General features: G+C 45.3%; 1 protein-coding gene across 2 annotated transcripts in view; it reads left to right on the top strand.

The window, feature by feature from the left end:
* HEATR1 (HEAT repeat containing 1) overlaps positions 1-21,141 on the top strand; it is a 1,158,897-nt gene that overhangs the window by 849,968 nt on the left and 287,788 nt on the right. For both annotated transcript variants that reach the window (XM_069607931.1, XM_069607932.1), the window contains exons 29-30: positions 12,114-12,242; positions 13,411-13,641. In XM_069607931.1, coding sequence (XP_069464032.1) covers positions 12,114-12,242; positions 13,411-13,641 — 360 coding nt within the window. The remainder of the gene's footprint in view (positions 1-12,113; positions 12,243-13,410; positions 13,642-21,141) is intronic.

Raw genomic sequence — 21,141 nt, 5'->3', positions numbered from 1 at the left:
ATAACTAAATAGAAATAAATTATAACAATGGAAAATGTGTAGTACAAAATGTAAGTTTGAAATGCAAATAAAAATCGTTACCCCTCAAAAACATTCTTTTTCCATGTGTTTAGTAAAACTTGGGGGTTTAAAAAGCCTCCTGCCATGCCCCGCCCCGCCCACATTTACTTTTCGGCCCACTATAGCCCTCATGTAAGGTACTTTCGGCCCTCTGTCAAAATCAGTTATGCACCCCTGCTCTAATACAATTAGTCTGCCTCAGCCGTGCTCAGACCAATTTTAGTTTGCATCAAACTATCAGACTTTCAATGTGCACAGGGTTTAGCTTGACCTGTTGCAGGACCACTTTGATCTCAAAATTTCCTTCTCACAGTTGACAACCAGTTGGATACCTAACAGAGACCTTCGAATGAGCACACACGTGGTGCGGGATTACTCTGTCTACGGTATCTTCCTTGGCCTCCAAAGTTCAATCACTCCTCTGGGTTTCAATTATATTCACATCGCTCGTCACATACATTTCACACACTGTACTCTTTAGATTTCTTCCTACAATGTTGCCGCTTGCAACCTTGGTTCTTACACAGAGGTTGGTCTGGTGTCAGCCTCTCAGACTCACCAGCTGTGCTATCTTTGCTGGTGCTGTTTTGTTGTAGGAGCCAAGGACAGTACCACAGCGGCAAATCCTCCTCCCTGCCTTGGTTATTGATGCAGGAGAGCCCCTGGTACCTCTGACACACAATGCAGGTTTCTTCAGCTTTAGTCCCAGGTCTTAGGTTTCTTACTTTCCAAGGTTCACGAAAGTAACAGTCTGAAAAGGTCAAGGGAACTTCCCTCCTTGCAACCCTTTCTGGTCTCGCTATCTTTCTCCTTGTATTAAACTGCCATCTTGGAACTGCTGCTTCCTTGTGTCCTTTGCCTTGCTCAGTCTGTGCTTTTATGCCCCGCCTTTTATCCGTGTGGGGAAGTGTGATGCAAGTCAGGTGTGTGTAATCCGCAATTGCCTGACCTTGCCGGACCATTGTATTGGGACATGTCGTGTATATGGCTCTGGTGTTAGTCCATTTTCGGTCCCTGTGAGCGGTCCGTGAGAAAGTGTTTGTGTCGGGAAAGGGAGGAGGAGGGAGGGTGTTGAGTTCCTGAGTATCCTACCTGGTACGATGGGGGAAAAGGTGTAAAGGGAAGGGGAGACCTGTCTCACCATCCAGTGTCCCACTCCCACGCCTTGAAGACTCCTCATCCAGCTGATCCTTCGCACTGGTCCACCCCTAGGAACTGGATCCAAAAGCAATGGCTGTGTCCTGACCACCTGGACGACAGATCCTTGGAGACTAGTGGGTGAGACACCTTCAGGTATCTCACAATTACCAACAAGGTTGTACTCACCTTGAATAGCATACTGCCATTATAAATGTGTAACATAAGGTTCTTACTTACCTTGAACTGCTTATTGCCTTTCTGAAAAGTCTGATAGTTCTTGCTTACCTTACAATTGTATTCCATTCTTCTGAAAAGTACATTGGTAGAACTACATATTCCTGTAATAGAAATAGTGTACGGTTTTACCAATAAGGTTTTACTTCCCTTGAATAGCTTATTGCTATTATAAATATGTATCCCGAGTTCTTATGTATCCATGAACATGAAGTGCATACTGCCCCTCTGAAAAGTAATTCATATGTTCTTGCTTACCTTAAAATGGTGTTCCACTATGTTGGTGTAACTTTATCATTCCTGAGAGAAGTTACATATGTTGCACAATATTTGTAACATTGTTGGTATAACTATAATTCCTGAAACGGAAAGCAACATAATTACCAATAGGGTCTACTTACCTTGAATTACATACTGTCAATCTAAATGTCTACTAATGTGGTTTTACTCCCCTTGAATAGTTTGCAGCCATTCTAAATGTGTAACACTAGGTTTTACTCACTTTGAACTGCATACTGCTATTCTAAATAAGGTTTATACTTTGGTTTGCATACCTTTTATTATATTTGTCATTTATATAGCGCCCTTTCCCCATTTGTATGACCTCAATGCGCTTTGTGGTTGGAACACCCTCAGTGACCGCAGTCTGTGTGTGGGAGGCTCTAAGAGTTAAATAAAGATGCATGTGTGCATTTTGCCAGATTAGGACTTGGGTGGCCTGGCTAGGCTCCAGTAAGCAGGCTGTTGTTCAGGCACATGGGCGGGTGCTGATTGGTGGTTTAGGATAGAGTGTTAGTGCCGAAGATTCAATGTGTGCCCAACTAGACAGAAATTTCTCATAGGTTGTCGCTGTATACTAATGGCAGAGGTATTGAGGTACACAAGTATAGTGTTGGTTTGTATGATTGTGTTTAGAATTCTTTTTGCCTGTGTATATATAAAATAAACCATTATTTTTACAATGTGGAGAATGCCTCTGGGTGGTAGCGGTGTGCGGTATACATCAACAGAACATAACAATATATAAGTGTATCAGTGTTTCTTAGAAGCATCTGTATAATACAGGTTATTTGTGCCTATCTACAGCCGTTTCTTCCTCCTAAGAGAAGCCTGATTGCTCTATCCACTCTACCAAATTATGCAGTGTATACTAAGTTGGAGTTTACTGTATTGCCTCTGGTATAGTTTTAGGAAGCCCCCTAGGTGGACTTTAGAAACACTGTCCTAACACTAAACAAAGCAAAAAGACAGGGAGTCCCTTATAAGTCAATGGCTTTGAAAGTTGCAAAAAGAAATTCTTTCCTAACAGTGACCTTAGATGCACTATCTTTCCCTGTGCAAGTCACCTCTCACAGATGACTGCATAGGCTTGTGAATCGTGTCTGGATTCAAGGTCTGAATCAAAATCTCAGGGAAAGCCTGGGAATAAGACTGCAACAGTTGAATGAAGCCCTCTTCAGTGATTGGGCAGTCAAAGGTTTGAATAAATGCAACACTATGATTTGGAGCTGCTTTACCCACTCAGCCCCCAACTTCCTATTTCATTTGACGTTCTGCATTCTTACTTGTTGGACCCGAGGGTGAAGCCCGAGGTACAGACGACCCTAACCGGAACAGGAATCGGGAGGAAGCTCTAATGGTCCCTGCTCCATTTCACAACCTGTTCTGACGGCAAAGCTGTTCCAGGTATCTGTACGTACTGGACTTCAAAGGGAACTGAGAAGCTGGAAAGGCCCCTTCCCTTGATCCGGCTGGCAGAGCTAAATAAAAAAGCTCTCATGGATCCCCTTCCCCTGGAGAAGTCTTGCTGTCCAGTCCCTGCTTTGACCCAACATGAAGGAGTAGATGCATTATACACAAGAGTAGTGGCCACCAACAGAGTCCGTGGCCTGTGGTGGCAACTGAAGACCAAGAACAAGCTTCTGCCCAAAGAAATTCAAAAAGTGATGCTGTGGCATGTGTGCATTACCATAACACGACATGCACCTTCATCCAACTTAACATCTGAACCATAGCCCGGCTCCAGCAGTAGTTCTCTTCCACACTTCATCATCACCGGCAGCTCTAGCACAGTCATGGTTGCTTGAACAGTCTCTTCTTCACAAAAGAAACTGCTAGTTGTTCTCTGGAACACCTCTCCTCATGCGAGGACCATGGTGCTAGCTGCCTGTGATCAGAAATAGTCAATGAAGTCCAACCACTAGGTTTCCTGAACTTTTGAATGGTGCAGATCCTTGCCATATTTACCAGCTGCCAGTCCAACTCCTGGATAAAAGGAGTACTCCTGCAACCATTCGATAGGTCGTTGGAGACCAGACCCCTATAAAGAAGTGCAACCGTGACAACTCGTGCAGCTGACCAGCAACAACTCCTGTCCTGAAGAAGGCCCTCGTTAGTGCTTCAACCCCTGGGACCAGTGGGAACAACCAGTCTCAAATGCTGTTCGAGGATCTGTGCCTTCGAGCCTTCACAACTGTCCCTGGACCAACCGGTGGTCTGACCGACTCTCTTAGGCTACATCACTGCCGACGTCGACCTTTCTGAGTCCATCCTTGGAACTTGGACAATCTTCAGCTTGCACTAGAAGACACCTGCTCCTGCATTTTCAGCTTTATTGCATCAACCGTAGCCAGGCAGGCCCTGCTCCTTTTTTCATCCATTGAATATCGTCTGTTGCTGCCTAACCATGGTGACTCCCATATCAATCTGCCTTCTTCGCTCTGTGAAGGTGTGCTGCTCCACATAAGTCTTCATCTTTTCTTCACAAAGGTGTTCTGAAGGAAGGTACCTTGAACCAATATTCAAGCACCGTGAACTAACCAAAGCTAAATCTGGATGCTGAAAAGGACCTTTGCACCCGCAACACCCTCAACCGGACCAAGCATAGAAGACTGTGTCCCCAACAGAATCCGGAAACTCAGCAGTGGTCTCTGGATACATCTGAATTAAAGCACTAAGTTAACATATCTGTTCCGCTGGGAAAGGGTGTGGGGTTTTTGACTCGTGCAGGGGGCTGCTTGGTGATCGCAGGTGGTCATATAGCCCTATGAAGCCTACGCAAGAGTCCACCAAGAAGAACAAACGAGAAGTAAGAAGTGGTTGTCAAGCTTTTCATTTAGGTAAGAAAGCAGACTTGTACCCCGTGACTGTCGGGGGTGAGGGGGCAGCAAATTATTCAGAATACTGCCACATCATCATTATGAAAGAGCAAAGGACATTGCAGCATAAGAAATTAACTGTTAAGCAGCCATTGGCAGCATGTTTATCCCTAATAGGTATAGACACCGCTGCTGGGGAAAAACAGCTTCACAGCCACACAAGAATTTCAGGAGAAGCCTACACCCTCATTAAGGAGATGAGGCAGTTCCTCTGGGCCAGACAGAATGTCTGGGCGATCAAAGACTTGGTAATTAAGACAAGGGAACTGTCAGTAGTAGTAGACCTGGCACCCAATGCCCTGAGCCCCAGGTCAGAGACAACTTTGTGCACAAAGCCTTTGCCACAGCTGACATGAGAAAAACTGAGAGCCTGCTTCAGCTTGGTGCCCCAGGCACCTGTAGCATATGTGTGAGGGCAACAGAGGGTGGCAAGGGAGTAACCCAACCACTCCAATCATTGAGGTATTGGCAGTTAATAAGCATCCGGCAAGCAGCTTCACCACCCTGTACAGTGGCTCAACAGGAATAAGAACTGGCCTGGAAAAGGACAACACAGCATTTGTGCCCATGTCGGTGTATGCAACCCAAAATATTGGAAAGAAATGTAGAGAAGCTAGTGGACATGTCATCTCTAGCTCCCACCTCCCCACCTCCGTTATACTGGAACAGTAGGAGAAGAGCTCCTACACCAGGTATTATCATCCCAATACTGCATTGAGTCTATGAGAGACGATATGCACTCCGATTACCGTATCGAATGACCCCCGCATTGAGAGGGTGGACAGATGTCTGCGCACACCATTGGACATCATAAAGCTGTAAGTGAAATCTGACAAGAGCAGAGTGACTTCATAGAGGAACGATACTGAGACTCACTGAAACGATATGTAAATACTTAAAGAATAAAGATGTAACTGAAGTAACAAGAGAAACTTGTAATCAAATATGAAGAAATCGTCTATGCAAAGAAGATAAAGTAACCTGCTGACTAATAAGTGCATATACACAGAAATGCAAGGTAGATGGGTCATATAGAATCTTGTTGCAGCGGAAAACATAACATGGCTAGAGCGGCCATGATGGAAAGATGTACGTCGGACTCGTATTAATACCAATCAAGCTACCTCAGAGACAGATCAAGTCTGCAGAGTCAGCAGATGCTAGAAAAACAGCGTTGTGTGAGGAATAAAGATTAGTTTATTGGCCTGGGATCAAGGATGCTACTTCAAGGAATATTTGCAAGACACAAATCAGAAGGATAAGACATGAACGTTAGACATATGTCTCTTTAAGTAAAGGAGAAAACATCTGCAAGAGCCAAGTATTAAGGCGCTATATTAATGCAAAGTAACATAACATAACAATTAAAGATGCTGAAAACCTTTGTAAATTGGAGTGAACAAGTCTCCAGAGGCCAAGAAGGGTAATGACACCCAGCTCATTTGAATCAAATAGCAGTAAACAGAAGGTCGAAACGGACAAATTTGTGGTCTCCTCACACGCGATTCAGAAGTTGAAAACAAGTGCTATTCATTATGCCCAAACGAAGATAATGGTGTGCCTACACTACCTTGAATGTCCCAGAACAGAGAACAGGCTTTGAGATCAACTACAAAGGAGAAGCCTTGGCTTGGGGCCTGACCGATGAGGGACAATGGACTAATTGGGAAAGTGGGGAGAATTCTGACGTTGCTTGCGGCACCCGAGTTTCATTTTGCTTACGTGCAGCTTATGAGCCGAAAGTCCAAGGTTGGGAAAGCATGCCAACCAATCAGATGGTCTATGTAGCAACATGATATACAATTTTGCAAAGGCCAATCCACTGCCATTTAGCCGATGTAATCAGTATTATACGTATTTAGAGGTGGTGCAAGGCGTGCCCACCAGAAAAGGGGCAGCCAATTAAGTTACTAACACTTATACATACTATAGGTACATATGTTCCATTAACCAATCCCTCCCTTCAATAGGTTTTAGTTTGCCACGTAGGATGATGTCATAGATGACACACATTGAGGTATAAAACCTTTGTTTACTCATACTTGGGTGTGAGTGCCTGAATTTTACTGCCTGTTATTTTCCAGATTGCCCTACTTTATTTTATGCTAATAATAAAGTAGTACTTTGCCATATTCTTTGGGTCTGAGATCAATATTGGTAATTCCATCTAGCACATAAAATGCTTCAAGGTGCTAGAGCACACAACCAATCAACAAACAGGTCACTGAGGTGGAGTGGGAGGAGGGTGCCATCCAGGACCAGTCCCAGTCCCATGAGAGTTAATAAGGACAGTGAGTCTCCAGCTACACAGGATCTTCAACCTGACTTCATAATATTGACATTGTCCCCAGGTCCTAAAAGCCCAATGGCACTTATGGATACAACGGAAGTTGAGGATATTGAAGCCAACAAATCCACTCTCATCCACAGTAGACCTTATCTTACAAACCTAGCCCCAAACCAGATAGCTTTGGACTTGTATTTTGGGATTAGTCCACTACTGAGCCCCCTGTTAAAACCTATTTCCCTTTGTGCACCCAGTTCACATAGTACTTCTACTGGGAATACCACTGACTGAAATAACAGAGCATTCTTGGCCAGTGCATGCCAATGTAGTCTTGTTCTGTCCAAGTTAGCAGACTTACAGAGGCTTATTTTTTTGCTCTTGTGGAAGCCCATAGGAGAGGTAGGTTACAGGGTGAGCGGGGGATGGGGTGATCATCCATTGGATCAGTGGAAGATAAATGGGGCTCTCAAACCACCAGAGGAAAATCTTCACTACAACCATGTAGCCGCTTCAAATAAGGTGTGCACTAGTAAGAATAGGCCCATATGCATTACTGATGAAATCAACAATTCCTGAGCCAACAGGGTGCCCCAGGTCCCAAACCATCCAGGCCCTTATGTTCTTACTGCAGGTGTATGCATTTTGTATTTGTATTTTATTTGTTTTTTTTATATAGATATGGACCCCAGCAGTGCAATTGCACAATCAGCCCACAACTTGATGCCTGACCGTGCGCATTGTATCGACTGTACGGCTGAGAAGACAGCTGGTAGGACTGGCCAAGTAGCACGAAATCCTGCCCAGAACAGTACTCGCCCCAGGGGACATAGACCACGCCCTGGGTATAGTATGCCAAACAATATGGGGAGGGAGGGGAGTATATAAGGAGCAAAGTATTTCTCTGCAAGGTACCCAAATATGGTCATAATCGTCATGAAACCAGGGAAGCACTCATTAATAAATGCACGCACTGGTTCAGTGTATTATGTGGTTGCCAATCAGTTATTCGTGAAGACATTGCAAATTTTCTCTAGACTGCACTACCAGGGAGAGAGTGCTTACACATTTTTACGAATGGAACTTTGGGACCACAGAGTGGCCAATGGCATTCTAGCCACCAACACAAGACGTTGCCTAGGACTAAACAGCATGATTGAAATCAGCGCTTCTATCCAGTATAATAATAACTGTTTTTTAAAATAGGCCCCAGCATTCTGCGTGATCTGGACCCAAAATAGTGCCATTGGAAAAAGGTTGGGAGTTAGGTGTTAGGGAGAATTCTCATTTCTGTGCCAATTCCCTTCAACCTTAGAGACCCCCAACTCTTTTGCTGGACTTTAGGACTTTTTCCTTTTAACCGTGCAGCGAGTGAGCCATTTTTCTCGCTTCCTCATGTATTTTGATCTGATTTGGATTATGCGTTTCCTTTGTTTTTAGAGTCTGACAAACTCCATAGGCATCTACCTTTTGTATGGCGAGACACAGCACCTTCAGTGTCATAAGGTTTAAATACCTTTTCTTGGGTGAACTACTGTTCCCAAGAATAGTAAAGTGAAATTGACTTTACTTAGCTTTTCCCTTTGTAGGTCCAGCACATCCCATCTTATGTGGAGTGCTGGGGGGTTACTTAGTAGCCCTTTTCTACCTACTCATGTAACAATATTTAGGTTACCCTCACTACTTTAAATGGCTTGTGGCAGTGGTTTAATTTTCCTACCATTGTGCTTTTCTACCACTGAGCTGCAGTATAGCATCCCTGGGTGGCCATTGTGTCAAAATGGCCCTGGTCTTCTTTTTTCGCTACACTGCTGTTTGATTGACAACTAGACTCTGCATGAATGGAAGAAACCTGCTTAAAAGGCGAGGGTTTTGGGACTGAAGAAAGAGTCGACCGCTGGGAAGAACTACCCGATGAAGAAACAGTGAACGAAGCTTGCTGCATCCTCCTGGACAGTTGAACTGCCCGGTGAAGCCCTGCTGCTGTGCTGAAACTCCTTTTTCTAATAGACAAAAGAAGCTCCAGAAAAGACAACCTCTTCCCTTGGGTAAGTGGAACCAACTAACCCTACGAACTCTGCTGGAAGACTTTACCTGACTGGCTGTACTTGCTGCTGCAGGAACCTAGTGCCAGGTGTCGAGAAATCTGTGGTAGAGTGCAACATCTGTTATCTGGCTAAAAGCTCCAGGAGTCGCCCCAGCACCCTCCAGAAGCAGGACGACCAGAACTATAGTCCCCTCACCAGAGTGCGGGACTCAAGGAGTGAAGGAAGCCCAACTGGTGTCCAAGATCCACAGTGGTGCTATTTACAGAGCGCTGAAACCGCAAAGTGCTGCTGATCCAAAAAGAGCCCGTAGCTGCCGCTGATCTCCGAATTGCTGCCGCAGGAGTCCCCAGATGTCCTCCCTCTTGTCCCCATGACTGAGGCCCAGGAACACAGGATCTGCATCGCTGCAACCACACAGAAGCCAGCTGGGCCCTCTTCTTCTAACCAAAGGCACTGACTTAGGGTACTTGCATCACTGTTTGTAGCTTGCTCTTTTCAGTTGAGACTTGCAGTAGCTGCTTTTCTAGAGTTGAGCTCAACTCTAACCTTCACAAGTGTAACAGCTTGTGACCCAACAGTGATCTTTCTTCAACAAACTCTAACTTTGGGCAAGACTTTTACTATCTAAGAAGTGCCTCAGCTCCATAGACTTTGCTCAAATTGACTTTGGCTGTCCTGGCTCCCTGCAGACTCATCTATTCCATTTGACTTTGCTACCTACTGTCCCTCATAGGTGATAGATTGGTTTGTTTTAAACTAATATTACTGGGAAAGATTTTGATGTAGACTTTATTGGAATATTTAAAGTGCTCATGTGCTTTTAGAACCTGTTTAACCTTTTCCTTCCTTTAACCTTTCCTTTCTACCAACCTCACAATTTACAAAGTGTACTAGTGATATATAAATGCAATTTCTGTCCTAATTAGTGAAGTCACCTCAGGGTGAAGGAGATGTGTAAGAAGCATCTCTAAAGAGTTTTTACTAGCTTTGTGTCGATTCTGTGAAAGTATTTAAAGTACATTTGCTTGCTGCATACATTGGCCTTTTTAAAGAATGCTCATTTAAAAACCGCTGTTAAATAATTATTTTTATCTAGAACCTTGAGTGTAAGTGTTACTTAGATACTTGTATTGGTGGATTTTATTGCTACAGCTCTACAGCACATTTACCCCTCTTGAGATAAGCCTGGCTGCTCAGTCACACTACCAAATTGTGTAGTACAGGCCTATACCAATAAGTGGGTTACCTAATACCAAGAGGACAAGGGTTGTGTGGTCTCCCACAGGGTTACTACATCAATTCTTGCCTAACCGTAGGCACTGTCGACCAGAGATCATGGAACCACAGCAGATTGGTGGAGAATCCAATTGAGACACATATTTGTTGGCCACCGTTGGCCCACGGGGTCTGAGGTTGTAATTGTTAATCTATCACATGTAAGAATGCATTTATTTATTTAATTGTATGAGTTTGTATGTACTTTTGTTTGATATCTTGTCCTCCCATCTTTCACACTGTTCTCTATAGGGTTACCTGGCTGTACAGTTCTATCCCTATCTCATTCTTTCCTGATTTCGGTTGGTGGTGGCCGGGTCAAACCATCATAGGGCTGGACTTAAGTGTTAGGGAACTGAAATATGGTTACTCTAAAGTGTTTCTACTGAACTTGATGCATCTGGCTACTTACCTATTTTATACTGGTTATTAAATCAAACGCTTTCTATCTTCCCCTAAGGCTGAATGTATATATCTGTTCTATAGTATGTGTGTGATAAAATGTGCTTTGTCTTATTTGCTTAGTGTGTATTTTAAAGGTATAACAAATCAATGTATATTTTTGTTCATACCCGTCTAACTGGAATTATTGGTGGTGTTCTCTGTGGTCTCATTATAGCTCTAGGCCACTCTCACATCTCTCCCGAGTTTAAACCTTGCCGCTCTGCTGCCTACCTTGATTGGGTTTGGCTAGACCTCAGTGTCCTCCCTGTTAACCATAATTGTCACCCCTCTTCCCCCTGGATCTTCTACCCAAAATCCACCTTTACGGTTGATTTGGAAATCCATCTTAACATCAGTCTCTCTTCCTTCGATTAGCTGAATCTCGGTTGAATGTATACAAGTTCTAAGGTTCCACTGGAATGCACACTATCAACCTTTCTTACCTGAAATTCCTGTCTGCCCTTTGATGTCATGGCTGATCCTAACATGTAGGGTCAAGCCTTAAGAACACTTGTTGGGACTTTGAGCTTCAATGATGTACCTATGAACTGATTCAACATCTTTACTTACCTTTTGTGAGCTTTACAGTATAACTTCAATATTACGTGGGTGTGGGCAATCCTTTATGCAGAGAGATCTGTTATGCTGCATTCCTATCTACCCTACATACTTCCTACAAGTTGGCCCTGATTACTCGATGACCGCTACCACTAGATCAGACAAGGAAAGCTTAAGATTTGCCTTTTTGCTTGGGCTTTTGAAGTTATCCCCACACTCTAAACCTAGGGCTGGGATATTCCTCCAAACCAATCCCTTAGTACCAGAGGCGGACATAAAACACACCAGCTAAATCTTGTGTGTGTGTGTGTGTGTGTACGAATATGGTAAAATAGGGATAGCTATTTCTGAAGGCCAAAGCAGAATATCTACCTTGAATTCATGTCAAATCTGCTACTGATTAGAAAGCTGTAGGATGAACACTTGTTGGATGGATTATTTTGGTAGGCTGCAGTCATTAAATGACTATTCTCTTCTGGAATGTACTTAGATTTTGATATGTATATGTTGACCTGCTAGAAAGAGAAGCAAACTAAATTAAGTTGTAACCTTTCCCAAATGGGTCTTCATTTTTGACGAGTTTCAAAAGGTCTTCTCTCGAAGCCACTGTCTTCATCAATAAACGCACATATACGGCTACATAAATTGCTTGTTTCGATACCTCATGAACCTTAGAATTGTTTCCTACCTATACAAATGTACTAAAATGTGCCTAAAATGACAAACTACGAGCATTAACATCTAATTAGATTTTGAGTGCCATATTGAATACCCACTATCATCCAGAATTGTGCGCTGACCCCATCATAGAAAATATAGGACTTATTTTGAGCTTACTTTCCATAATATAATTGAAAGCAGCATCAGTGTGCTTGTTTACACAGTTCAATGTACAAATGTTTGTCTTTTCAGGACAAGGTTCTCCACAACATCATGCCTATTTTTACCTTCATGGGAGCAAACATCATGCGCCTGGATGACACCTACAGTTTCCATGTCATCAGTAAAACCGTGCAGACAGTCATTCCAGCTCTTATACAGGTATGGAAAAAAGGCAAGCTGCTCCGCAAACATCCTCTAAGGGGTCTAGCAGCTGCAGATCTGGTTCTCAACTCCTGTTCGCTTGGTTAACACTCAAAGGGCCAATGCAGGAATTGGTTTAAAAAATATTATGTTAGATATTCTTCAAATCCTATGTCAGAAGTTCAAATTGAACTCCATTTGAATAATCCAAAGTCAAGTGCATTATTCATCTTAGTGACTCTAGACTGTTCCAGTAGTTGGTAAGCTTAATTATGTTGAAAATCAATGGAGGAGAATTCAGCATGCCAATAGGACCGTAAATTGTTAGTCAGTTGGCTGGCATATGCCAGACCATTCTTTATATTCCTGCTCCTTGCATTCATTGAATACCTACCAATTTATTGATGGCTGCATGGGCCTAATTCTTGGTAGCAGTAGGACCATAATAATTGAATGGAGAATATTGGAGTTACAAGTGTGAGTGCTGGCTTCAATCCAGCTCTTTCACTTTCTCCATTTTTTTTTAAAACCGGCAGGGGCACAGATGATAATTGTAAAGATGGTGGATGTAGAAACAGATTTATAACTCGTTTCAAATATCCATTTTGGCAGTTTTAACGTAACGTTTAGAGCTGGCTTCCAAAGAGGAATGCTCCTCAATGCATAAAGTGGCTCTGTTACTTGTCTAACCTTGGGGCAAGTCCTGAAACATGGCAAGATGACTCAAACTGCAGGTATGTGTGAGTAAATCTTGCTGCAATGAGTTGCCACGGCCTGCCAAATGAGTTGTTTGGTCTAATCCATTATAAGATAACTGCCAGATTTAATTTGTTTTGGGAATAATATATAAAATAGCTTGCCGGGCTCAACTCTGCTTCCGGTAGGTGACTTTTCTTGTTGCAAAAAGGTGTTACTGTTGGCTGCATGGCTCTAACACATGGCAAGAGTTGAATAGCCGAGCGGAACTGAGTTATCTACTCACTTTATTCTATATCCTGTTTAGTGGCATTCGTTTTAGCAAACAGGTGAAGCCTGTGCTACTTCCTTCTTTGCTATGCCAGTTCTGTGAATAAATGGAAACTTTCTCAGTTTTACCTGGATGAAGGCGGATCATTTATACATTGCAAAAAAACCTTTGTTGGGTCGATTAATTGTCCTTTGCCATACCATTTGTTGTTCTTTCTAGGCGGATGGTGGAGATTCTGGAGAAACCTCTGGACAAGTGGAGAAAGTAGTCAGTAAAATTATCCACGTCTTTGTGGACGCAATGCCTCATGTCCCTGAGCATCGTCGCGTGCCAATCTTGGCTCAGCTTGTTGACACTGTGGGAGGCGAGCGATTCCTTTGGGTCCTGCTGGTGCTGCTGTTCGAACAGCATGTGACTAAAACTGTGACTACAGCAAGCAACAGCGAAAAGGTGAGAAATCACAAATGCCATGAAGCCATTCTTTCTGGTGACTCCATAATGTTGATGCAGAGACGGCCAGCTAGCAATTGATATGCAATGCTTTCTGGTTCATATATTACTTCTAGGACACGCTATGGTTTTGTTTTTATTGTTGGTGTATTGTTAAACACTGGCATGTTACCTCATAGCCACTGTACTGTCCTTGGACCACCAGTTGTGTGTTGCACCAGTGGGTACCACCAGTTCTGTCAGGAGTTATGGCCAAACTACTTGGTTTGTTATTTAAAGTTGGGATGAGTTGGGGAGTTTTACAAAAGTCCACTAATTGTATGACTTGCAAAGACTCACACTTGGGACACAGGGCTCCAACTCTTAGTATGGGCACGAACCACACAAGTTTTGTTGGTAGCAATGGCTGAGCAGCCAGGCTTATCTTGAGCGGGAGAAAGGGCTGTAGGCAGTACAAAGAACTTTGAGTACACACATAGGCCAAAGAAACACTGACAGACTAAGTATTGTAAAAATAATGGTTTATTATAAATACAAGTAGCCCAAGATAAATCTTGTGGAAGTAAGTACGATCAATTAAGTTATAAACACAATTATAAAAATCAACTTAATACTTATGGTATGCAAACCAAAGTATAACCTTGTTAAGAATAGCAATAAGCAGTTCAAGGTGAGTCAAACCTAATGTAACACTTTCAGAATGACATTAAGCTATTCTTATGGGATAAAACCATAGTAGTTGGACTTTTAGAATACCATAAGTAGTTTAAAGGCAGCAGAGCCTATTGGTCATAACATACAGTGTTATTCAGTTACAGAGGGGGCCATTACAAGTTTGCCGGTCCAGGAACTACGATACCAGTAAGTTTGCTGGTACCATAGTAACCGGACCGGCAAACTACGAGTTCTGCTCGCGGGTGCCATTGCGGCCACCAGGTCTGACCTGGTGGCCGTACCAGCACACGCGAGCAGAACTTCGTGGTAGCACCGGCACCGTTCTTAACGGTGCCGGTGCTACCGTGCTGCCCATTCCCATTGAGCCCTATTGGGCTCAATGGGAATGGGGAGCATTTCATTCGGGCGCCCGCTAAAGGGCAATTACCGGGTCCGGCGAGGCCGTAATGACCCAGTAATTGCCCGTTCGCGCATGCTGGAAAAAAATTGCAAGTTTGGCAGCAGCCTGCCGTTTTACCAGCAAAGCTACCGCCAAACTTGTAATGAGGCCCAATGTAACTTTAGTCTATAATGAATGGATACAGTAACACCACCAGTACTACTTTTAAGAACACAGTTCAGAGAGTAATAATATAACTCATAATTTCTAAAGCGCGATTCAGCTACTCGTGGACAAGTAAGAACCTAATAAACTATTATAGAAGTGCACTAAAGCAATTCAGGGAAAGCATAACCCAATGCTACAGTTTAAGATGAGCAACAGCTATTCAAGGTCAGTATAATCTATTGGTATATAAACCTATTACACTCTTTCTATTATAGGAATATACAGTTTAACCAATGATGCTTTTCAGAAGTTTAGGATACAATTATAGGGTAAGTAAGAACTCTTAGCAGACTTTTAAGAAAGGCAATCAGCAATTCAATGTAAGTAAGGACCCATAACATTTTTGGAGGGGCTATAAGCAACTCATAGACCAGTATTAACTCCAAGGCTGTTTTAGAAATGCATTAAGCAAATCGGGGATGCAAAACCCAATAGAATACTTTAAGAGGAATACACAGTTATTGAAAGTAGGTAAACCCTATTGGTAAGTGCTTACTCATTCAGTTAAGAATAAAACAGTTCTCTAAGGAAGGCATGGTATCAAACAGCGAAGACAGACACAAGTGATCACAGTTAAAGGGTGTTTATTGAACTTCAATGGGTTGGTTGAACGCCTATCTAATCCTAAATCTAGGGATGGGAGCAAGCTACGACCATCAAATAATAATAATGATGCAGTCCTAGTGGAGTCTCTGTCAAAATAAAAGTATCTATAATAATAAACCTATTGCCAATCCGTGATGGCGTTCTCCTTCTATTCAGATACCTCAAATCTAGGTGTTTGCACTTCTGCTGTGCCTCCAATGTAGGCATTCACATTCTGTCCTGGTGAAGTCTAGCATTGCGTCTCATCTAGACAACTGTAACACTAGCTTGTGTCCCACCTCCACTCATCTGGGTGTTGACCAAGACACTCCACCAGTGACCAACACAAGCTGGCCCAACAGTGTCCACACCTGCCAGATGGAGACTAGACTGCCTTCAGCCAGCGTCAATGGGTGAGGTAGCCACAAATTTCAGGTGCTAAGCCACGTTAACGCTCAACTTACCCTAAACAACCAAAACTTGCAATAACTGCACAAATCACTAACAGCCATGACATCTTATGGGAAGACCAGTGGGAATCCAAGCACACTTAAATGCCCTTCATATTTTGAAGCCTAGGCCTTTCCCATACCCTCTAGGAATCTCAAATTCAGCTGTGTTTATATCTGCCATTCCGTGAAGCCCAAACCTTTCTCTCACTAGCTAGGAATCTAAGACACAAGTATGTTTAGGAATATCAAACGTAGGTGTGTTTATATCTGCCACTCTGTGAAAACTAGGCCTTTCTCCCACTATCTAGGAATCTCAAATCTAGGTGTGTTTAGATCTGCCATTTTGTGAGACCCAGGCCTTTCTCCCATTGTCGAGGAGTCTCAAATTAAGGTGTGCTTATATCTGTCACTCTGTGAAGCATATGCTCTTCTCCCACATTCCAGGAATCTCAAATTTAGGATTGTTTATATCTGCCATTTTGTAAAACCCAGGCCTTCACCAACGTCCAGGAACATCCGGCTCCCAGCTGAAAGCAGCTAACTATAGCTTGATCACTACCCAACTAGCTAAGAAACGGTCAGGCCGTTCACCTCCTACAACCGACTGATAACCCAACTGCCTATCGTCTCTCCAGTGCTTAATATCCCAACTCCACTGCACTTAGACCATCCACTCACAGGAAAGAGATACAAAACCGAAATCCGCTATTTAGGAAGCCAGCCGGGAAAGCCCCAGCAAACTACCTGCATCCTAGAACAATCTAAGCCCAGAATCCCAAAATATATTAAAAAATCACTTGTATTCAGACACCCCAGCCAATTCTACAACAGCCCCTATATCACAACTACCGTACAATTAGAAGCGAGGCCATAGGGTGCACCACGCAATCACAAGACAAAAGGACAAGGCTCAACACCATTCAAACCACAAGGATCCTGCAGGTGGGCTACAGCCCCTGTAACCAAAACCAAAAAGGAAAACAAAATAAATTCAAGCTCTGCGACCACCTAGGGCCACAAGATGCCCCAACACAGAACAGGACACCACCAATGAAACGAGGAACAATCCCTGGGCGTGGCTAGGACGGCCATGTAAAGAGACGTGCTCTGGAGAGAGCTCCTCCGATCCTGTATTGATCCTGGGGAAAAAGTGCATGCACGGATGCCTGCCAGCGCTGTGAATTAACATCTGTGACTATGAAGGTGGGGGCTGTACTCGCTGAACTTTTGGTGCACATGGGATGCACGGACACAAAGTTATACCCATTTGTATAACTGCGGGCCCCGACTCGAAAAATGGAAACAAAATGGCTGTGGGAACAAAGGGATCATCGAGGGCCATGGGCGCTCTTCAGTGATAGCTGATGGAAGGATCAGACGGTACCAGTAATGGATTTCAGGATCCTGTTTTAAGCAATAGACCCGAAGGGGCCGTGGTGTGGAGAAGCGGAGGAAAGAAGCCGGGCTGCCCGGGCCGCGCTTATGCTTCGCGAGCCGAGAGACAAGATCGAGACAGCAAGACGCCTGAAGAGGCGTGCGCCCGGAGCCCGAATGTGCATAGATGGTAACTGACGAGACCCGCCGCGAACTCGCGGCTGATGCTGGGCCCACAGTGAAGCCAGACTCAACTTGGAAGGTGCCCAATGGAGTAAGGCAGAGACCGGGGTCACGACACCGAGAGTGCGCAAGTACGTGGGTGGACACAGCCCACTCTAAGGGTGAGGCGAGCGACCAAGACACACAAGGGCATAGCCGCTACGGCCCTATACTGCCAAGAGTGGCCTAGTGCCACGCAGACCTTTGTGCAGCAGTCTTACGCCCGGACAACACGGCAGGATGTCTAATAAGGTTGTCAGACCCAGGACCAAACAGCCCACGATAGAGGCCTACACCAAGACGTCCCAGGTGCGGAGGGAGGCAAAAGCAAGGAGACCCCCATGACAGAGGCGGAGGCACCGGGCACGATCCAGGAGGTGCTAGCAGCAATTGCAGACTTGAAAGTTGCCTGGGAGACTAAACTGGGCCAGGCAATGAACAAACTGAAGGTGGGCCTGGACCTCAAGATTGGTGTGGTCCAAGAGGAAGTGAACCTGCTGAGACTAGACGTGCGGACGATCGCGGAGCACACCGGGAACTTGGAGAAGGAGATGGCCCCGAATACTGCTGGATCGGAGCTACATGCCCTCGTGCAGCGGGTGGGCAACCTGGAGGACAGAGCAGAGGAGGCGGAAGGGCGGGCCAGACGTAACATACGAATTGTCGGTTTGTCGGAAGGAATGGAGGGGCCCAACCCAACCGAATATGTGGAAACCATGCTCCTGCAGGAGATAACTGGCGGGGCGCTGACCCAGGGGTTCGCGGTTTAAAGGGCGCACAGGGCCTTGACAAGAAGACCGCCCCCGGGAACTCCCCGCGACTGCAAAAATTCGGAACTATCTAGACCGGGAGAAGATACTTGAATTTTTTCATAAGGGAGGAACGATCACAAGGGGGTCGGCAAAAATCACGGCATATCCGGACTATACGCTGGACATACAGCGAAGCAGGATGAACTTTGGGTCGGTGAAAAGAAGATTAAAAGAAGCAGGCCATCGTTATATGTTGCTTTACCCAGCCAAGTTGAAAGTGTTCTACAAGAACAAATCCCTGTTCTTTGAGACGCCGAAGGATGCAATGGAATGGCTGGATATGCAGGGCCGCCCTCAGGAACCGCATATCCAGATGGGGGCTGCAGGAGATAAGTAGCACGCAGCTGTGTCCTCCTCGGGGACATGGCTAGGACATTTGGACTTGGATATAGATTTCAATTAAGCTTGTGGGGAGTGCGCTGCAAGATAAGCTGGCGGGATCCGCTGGGCGCAACAACCCTAAACAGATAAGTGGGAGCACCTAGGAGGCCTCCCTTGAACCCATTAGTAGTATACCTAGTTAGGTCACTGTTAGATCGGTGACGCCCTGCGGGGTCCTAGTCCTCACACGCCAGATAGGACCAGACGCGGGTGGGCCTGAGATCCAGGGATGGAGCTGGGCATTTGTTGGGGTAGGGTTGGGGGAGGTGTTGGGTTGTGTGCAGTGGGGTGGAGTTGGGGTACGGGGGGGGGAATTGTTGAGGCTGGGAAGGGTAAGAGTCGGTAAACGGGCCATCACGGGAAGCATCGGAGGGAGGAGTGGACTGGGAGCACACCGATTAGATGGCATCAGGTAATCTTAGAGTGGTGACCTGGAATGTGCGGGGCCTAAACAGTTACTTAAAACGCAACAAAGTGATGCTGTATCTAAAAAGGATGCATGTTTATATAGCCTTGCTACAAGAGACCCACCTCACTAAGGAGAAGCTGGAGATGGTCAGGAGAAAATGGAGGGGTAGTGTCATGGGGGCCACGTATTCGACATATGCAAGAGGGGTGGCCACATGTGTGGCACCGCACGTGCCGTTCCAGGTTCTCAGTTCGACAATAGACCCAGAGGGCAGAATGGTGGTGGTAACGGGACTCCTGGAGAACAGAGAGGTGCACATCATCAATTTGTACGCCCCTAACCATGATAGGGCGGCTTACTTTAGGTCCCTATACAGTAAGATTAGCCCCCTGGCGGGTGGCGCAATGGTGTGGGGTGGGACTTTAATTATACCCTGAATCCTAGAATAGACCGGTCAGATGACAAATCGGGGAAGCCAGCGCCAGTGGCTAAAGCGCTGGGGACCATGTTGGAAGACCTAGGCCTAGTGGATGTCTGGAGGAAGCTGCATCCATTGGATAGACAATACTCGCACTATGCAGCACCACATGACTTGCACACGAGGCTAGACTATGTGTTGCAGCGTCCGAGATATTGGGAGAAATGATGGGAGCGGAATATAAGGCTCGGGTATTATCCGATCACTCGCCTCTGGTCGTAGAGTGGCGATATCAACCCCCCAGGCCGCGCATCCCGACATGGAGACTCAGAACTGAGGCGTTACAAGACGCAGGGTTTCGAGAGGACTTGAGGGAGGCCATCGAGGAATATTTTGAAACTAACACGGGCAGTGTACGCTCTGTGGGTACAGTATGGGAGGCGTTTAAGGTGGTGGTGCGGGGGGGTCGCTATATCGAAATCTAAAGGGCTCCAAGGGGGCATAGAACGGGAACTTCAGGAATCGGAAAGAGCGCTGGAGGGTCTCATGCAAAATGAGGAGACAACCCGGGAGAACAGTGCCAAGATAAAAGACTTAGTTAACCTGCAGTGGACTCTGGGATAGATTATGCAAATTAAATTACAAGAAATACACGGAGAGACTACATGCAGGGGGGGATAAACCGGGTAGATTGCTGGTCTGGCTGTATAAGAGCGAGACCCCCCGCTCAGTGATTAGAGAGATCAGGTATGCGGAAGGCCGAACCCGTAACACCCAGGAGGGGGTAAATGAGGAGTTCCTCAAGTATTATAGACAACTATATGAGGACACAGGGGAGGATATGAACCAAGACATACTGGGAACAATAGAGGGTATAGGGCTGCCCACCCTGGATGACCTAGAACGTGCAGATCTAGATGCCCCTGTTACCTCGAACGAGCTGGAAGTGGTGATCCAACAGATGCCCACATGTAAGGCGCCTGGGTCAGATGGGTTGCCTAGCGAGTTTTATAAGACATACAAGCAGGAGCTACTCCAGCCGTTGCTTGACATGTTTAATGAAGCCTATGAGCGGGGGGAATTGCCACCGTCCCTCCGCGAGGCAGTGATCATCCCACTTCTGAAACCAGGCAAGCCATCCATGGAGTGCAGGTCCTATAGACCCTTGTCCATACTCAATCAGGACAGTAAAATACTCACTGCAGTATTAGCCAATAGGCTAAAGAGGGTGATTGGTAAATTGATACACCCGGATCAGACGGGCTATGTCCCTGGTAGGAATATCACAGACAACCAAAGGAGGCTGCACCATATCATTGATTACACCGTGGAAGACACGGGTGAGTTGGCTATCGTGTCGCTAGACGCGGTCAAAGCTTTTGAATCGGTGCGGTGGCCATGGTTGAAAACAACCCTGAAAGGTTACGGAATGGGCCCTGGATACATCAGGTGGGTCCAGATGTTATATAGCACCCCGGTAGCGAGAGTTAAAACGGGATCAACAATTTCTGACAAATGGCAACTCAGCAGAGGGACCAGACAGGGATGCCCCTGGTCACCCATGT

Source organism: Ambystoma mexicanum, chromosome 4q (assembly GCF_040938575.1).
Source record: "Ambystoma mexicanum isolate Mex_15411 chromosome 4q, UKY_AmexF1_1, whole genome shotgun sequence".
Lineage (NCBI taxonomy): Eukaryota > Metazoa > Chordata > Amphibia > Caudata > Ambystomatidae > Ambystoma > Ambystoma mexicanum.
The sequence above is the reverse complement of the archived record's forward strand: the minus strand, read 5'-3'. Positions and strand labels throughout refer to the sequence as shown.